This window comes from Rhagoletis zephyria, unplaced genomic scaffold, assembly GCF_001687245.7.
Source record: "Rhagoletis zephyria isolate East Lansing unplaced genomic scaffold, Rhagoletis_zephyria_1.1 Rzeph_scaffold_01808, whole genome shotgun sequence".
Lineage (NCBI taxonomy): Eukaryota > Metazoa > Arthropoda > Insecta > Diptera > Tephritidae > Rhagoletis > Rhagoletis zephyria.
The window spans coordinates 21241-24122 of record NW_016158892.1 but is presented as its reverse complement, the minus strand read 5'-3'; the positions used below and the strand labels follow the sequence as shown (position 1 = coordinate 24122).

General features: G+C 39.7%; 1 protein-coding gene across 1 annotated transcript; it reads left to right on the top strand.

Moving 5' to 3' along the window:
* The first annotated feature begins 713 nt into the window (after positions 1-713).
* LOC108365227 (uncharacterized) lies at positions 714-1904 on the top strand. The gene is made up of 4 exons (XM_017619214.1): positions 714-933; positions 1119-1265; positions 1321-1483; positions 1583-1904. The coding sequence occupies exons 1-4, from the start codon at positions 729-731 to the stop codon at positions 1902-1904; spliced, it is 837 nt and encodes a 278-aa protein (XP_017474703.1). The 5' UTR covers positions 714-728.
* Positions 1905-2882: the final 978 nt, after the last annotated feature.

The following is a 2882-nucleotide window of genomic DNA, read 5'->3' as shown; positions in this document are numbered from 1 at the left end:
TGTGTTGAAGAACTCCGCATCAAAAAAGTTAACATTTAGCCAAGTCTCGGTTAGGACGAAACAGTCGTAATCCAGTTGCGAACTCAAAACGTAAACGGATTCAGATTTGGTTCTGAGTCCCGAAGTATTTTGATAATAAATGCTTGTTTTGCGGGCACCAGAAGCAGAAGGGTTTTTTACTTCTTGGGCTGAGGCTGACGACCTTTTTGAAAAAAATCAAATGGTCGGATAGAAACATTTGAATGCCAAATATTTGATGATTATGATATTGACGTTCTGGAACTCCAAGCTTGAAATTTATGTATTTAATTTCCTTCGAATTAGTATTTTTCTTAAGAAGCTTATAGCACAAGATCTCATTCCTATTGATAGCCGCATGTTTGGCGACTTATTCAATGATGTTCTCCGTATTAACGGAAGGCAAAAACGAAGAAATATGAAGCCATTTGTGATGAAGAACAACTCCCAGCTCAGAGTTATCGTTAGTTCCAAATACACAAAGCCTTTGTTTTTTATGAGTGCCATTCGCGGACCGCTAACCCTCTCTTCGTCGATTTGACAGCATCCACCCATTCGCTGACGTCACACAATACTTTTGTTTACATTTTCTGGTTCGTGACGTTTTAGGTTATTTCAACATTACAAATTTACAAATTCGGAAGACTTTGAGCGTTGTTTTGTTTTTTTGTGAAAACTGATAAAAAAAAGTTATAAATTAAAGAAAAAAAATGAGGTGTGCAGTGGTTAATTGTGCTGGTGTAAGTGCCAAAGGATCTGGGTGCGCTTTTTTTACTTTTCCGGCCGACATTGAGTTGGTGGAAAAGTGGATCCAGTTCTGCCGGAGACCAACGATTTTCAACGCCCGAACCAGCGTCATCTGTGTAAAACACTTCACCACTGATGACTTCGAGAACGAGCTTCAATATAAAATGGGTAAGTTATACTATTTAATTCGCCAATAAACGCTTATTGGATTTCGTGAGGGTGGTGTGACTCAGGAGTAAATTTCACGAAAGGTAGCCGCGCTCATCGTAAATATGAAACCCCCCGGAAGCTTATATTTTTCACTTTTCATTAATACTGCTTTTTATTAAAAGAAATGTTTTAAATTGTGTTAGGCTACGCTAAAAAGCGTAAACTAAAGCGGGGCGTTGTGCCGACAATTTTCAAGCCTGCTGCGGAAATGCCAGATCCTGACAAGGAAGCCCAGCAGCAAGTGTACAAAACCATTGTGAGCGATCTACTGGAGCAGTCCACTTCCAAAGGCATTACAAGTTTATATAGTTGAAGTTCTCCTAGTTATAAAAAAGTAAATTTCAGAAGCCGAAGGTCTTATGGGCCATAACCGCGCGGACGAGGAGAACTGTGGCATATTGCCAGATGCCTTGACGCCTCTGTGTTCCCCACATCGTGCCACAACACCTAGCAAGGTGTTTAACTATGATAGCACGCTTAAAGAGGTTGAGGATCTGCAAGAAAAATTGTAAGTTCAAAGTTTAATTAAATCTACATACATACATATATATATATATCTATATAAAAACCATATTAAATTTTTTGTTGTTTATACGTATTTATGTAGACGAGCTTCATTACGCGAAAACGCTTTTCTCAAAAGCGAACACAGCAGGCAACAAAGCGAGATTGCGGCTTTAAAGCGAGAAGCGCATTTGCAGCAGAAAAGGCATGACTGGGAAGTGGAGTCATTGCGTAAGAGCTTGTCGGAGGTGAGGATGGAGTTGGCAAGTGTAGAAGAAAAGTTGGCAAAAATTTTCTCTGCTGGTCAGATCAGCAAGATGAAAAAAGGCACGAAGAGGCCAACTTGGACGGAAAGGCATACCGTACATTTATCTCCCAATTGTTCACATTTTAGACAAATGACTTGTTTGATGTGCTCAACGTGAGGGTGCCTCACGCTGACTCAAGGAAACGGTGTCACGCTTATGGCTTAGCGAAGGAAGAGCAGGACAACATTTTGGATCAAATGACTGCTTTGGTTAAAACTATGAGGGTAATTGGAAGGCAGTCCCTTCTTCCACTTTAGAAAGGTAAACTTAGAAACTTATATGAAAACTATTAAAAATATTCAATTCTATTTTGTTTCAAACCCCTTAAATATATATGTATGTATATATACATAAGTACTTGTTTTTTACCTTTCAGGAATCATACAAAGCAATAATGCATTGAAGATGATGTTTGATGAGATCAAATCTCGCTTCGATGTTAAGTATGTATTAACATATCGCCTCAACCAAGATGTCTTGGAAAACTTCTTTGGTGTGATTCGTTCAAAAGGTGGGTTGCATGATCACCCGGACCAGCAGGAGTTTAAGTACCGCCTCAGACTTTATCTGCTTGGCCACAACAAAGGCGTTTTGTCAGACTCTGCGAATGTAGAGGAGGATGATACGCCGGACTTGGAAATGACGCAACCCCCACTCACAGGTTCTTCAAAAATTATATTCTCCAATTAAAATATATTATATGACATATTATATTCTATTATATTATCATTATATATTATACGACATATTTTATTATCAGGTATATTCCTGCAAAATTTGCAAGAAGGCCCGGAACTATGGCCGGTTGAAGAAGCTGAGTTCAGCGACTTGGAGCATGATGGCCTCGAGCATTTAGCCGGGTATATTTGTCACAGACTCCAGGATGACATCCCCAGCACATCGCTCAGGAGCAATGACGACCCGTCGTTTTCATGGGCAAGTCACTTGAGCGAGGGTGGCTTGAAAGTACCCAGCTCTGCAATGATGGACCAAATGCGTCACTTAGAGTCAGTGTTTCAAGCAATGAATGAAGATGGCTTGCTTATTACAAACGACTTTGTAAAAAAACACATTGAGCAAGCCTCGAATATTCAT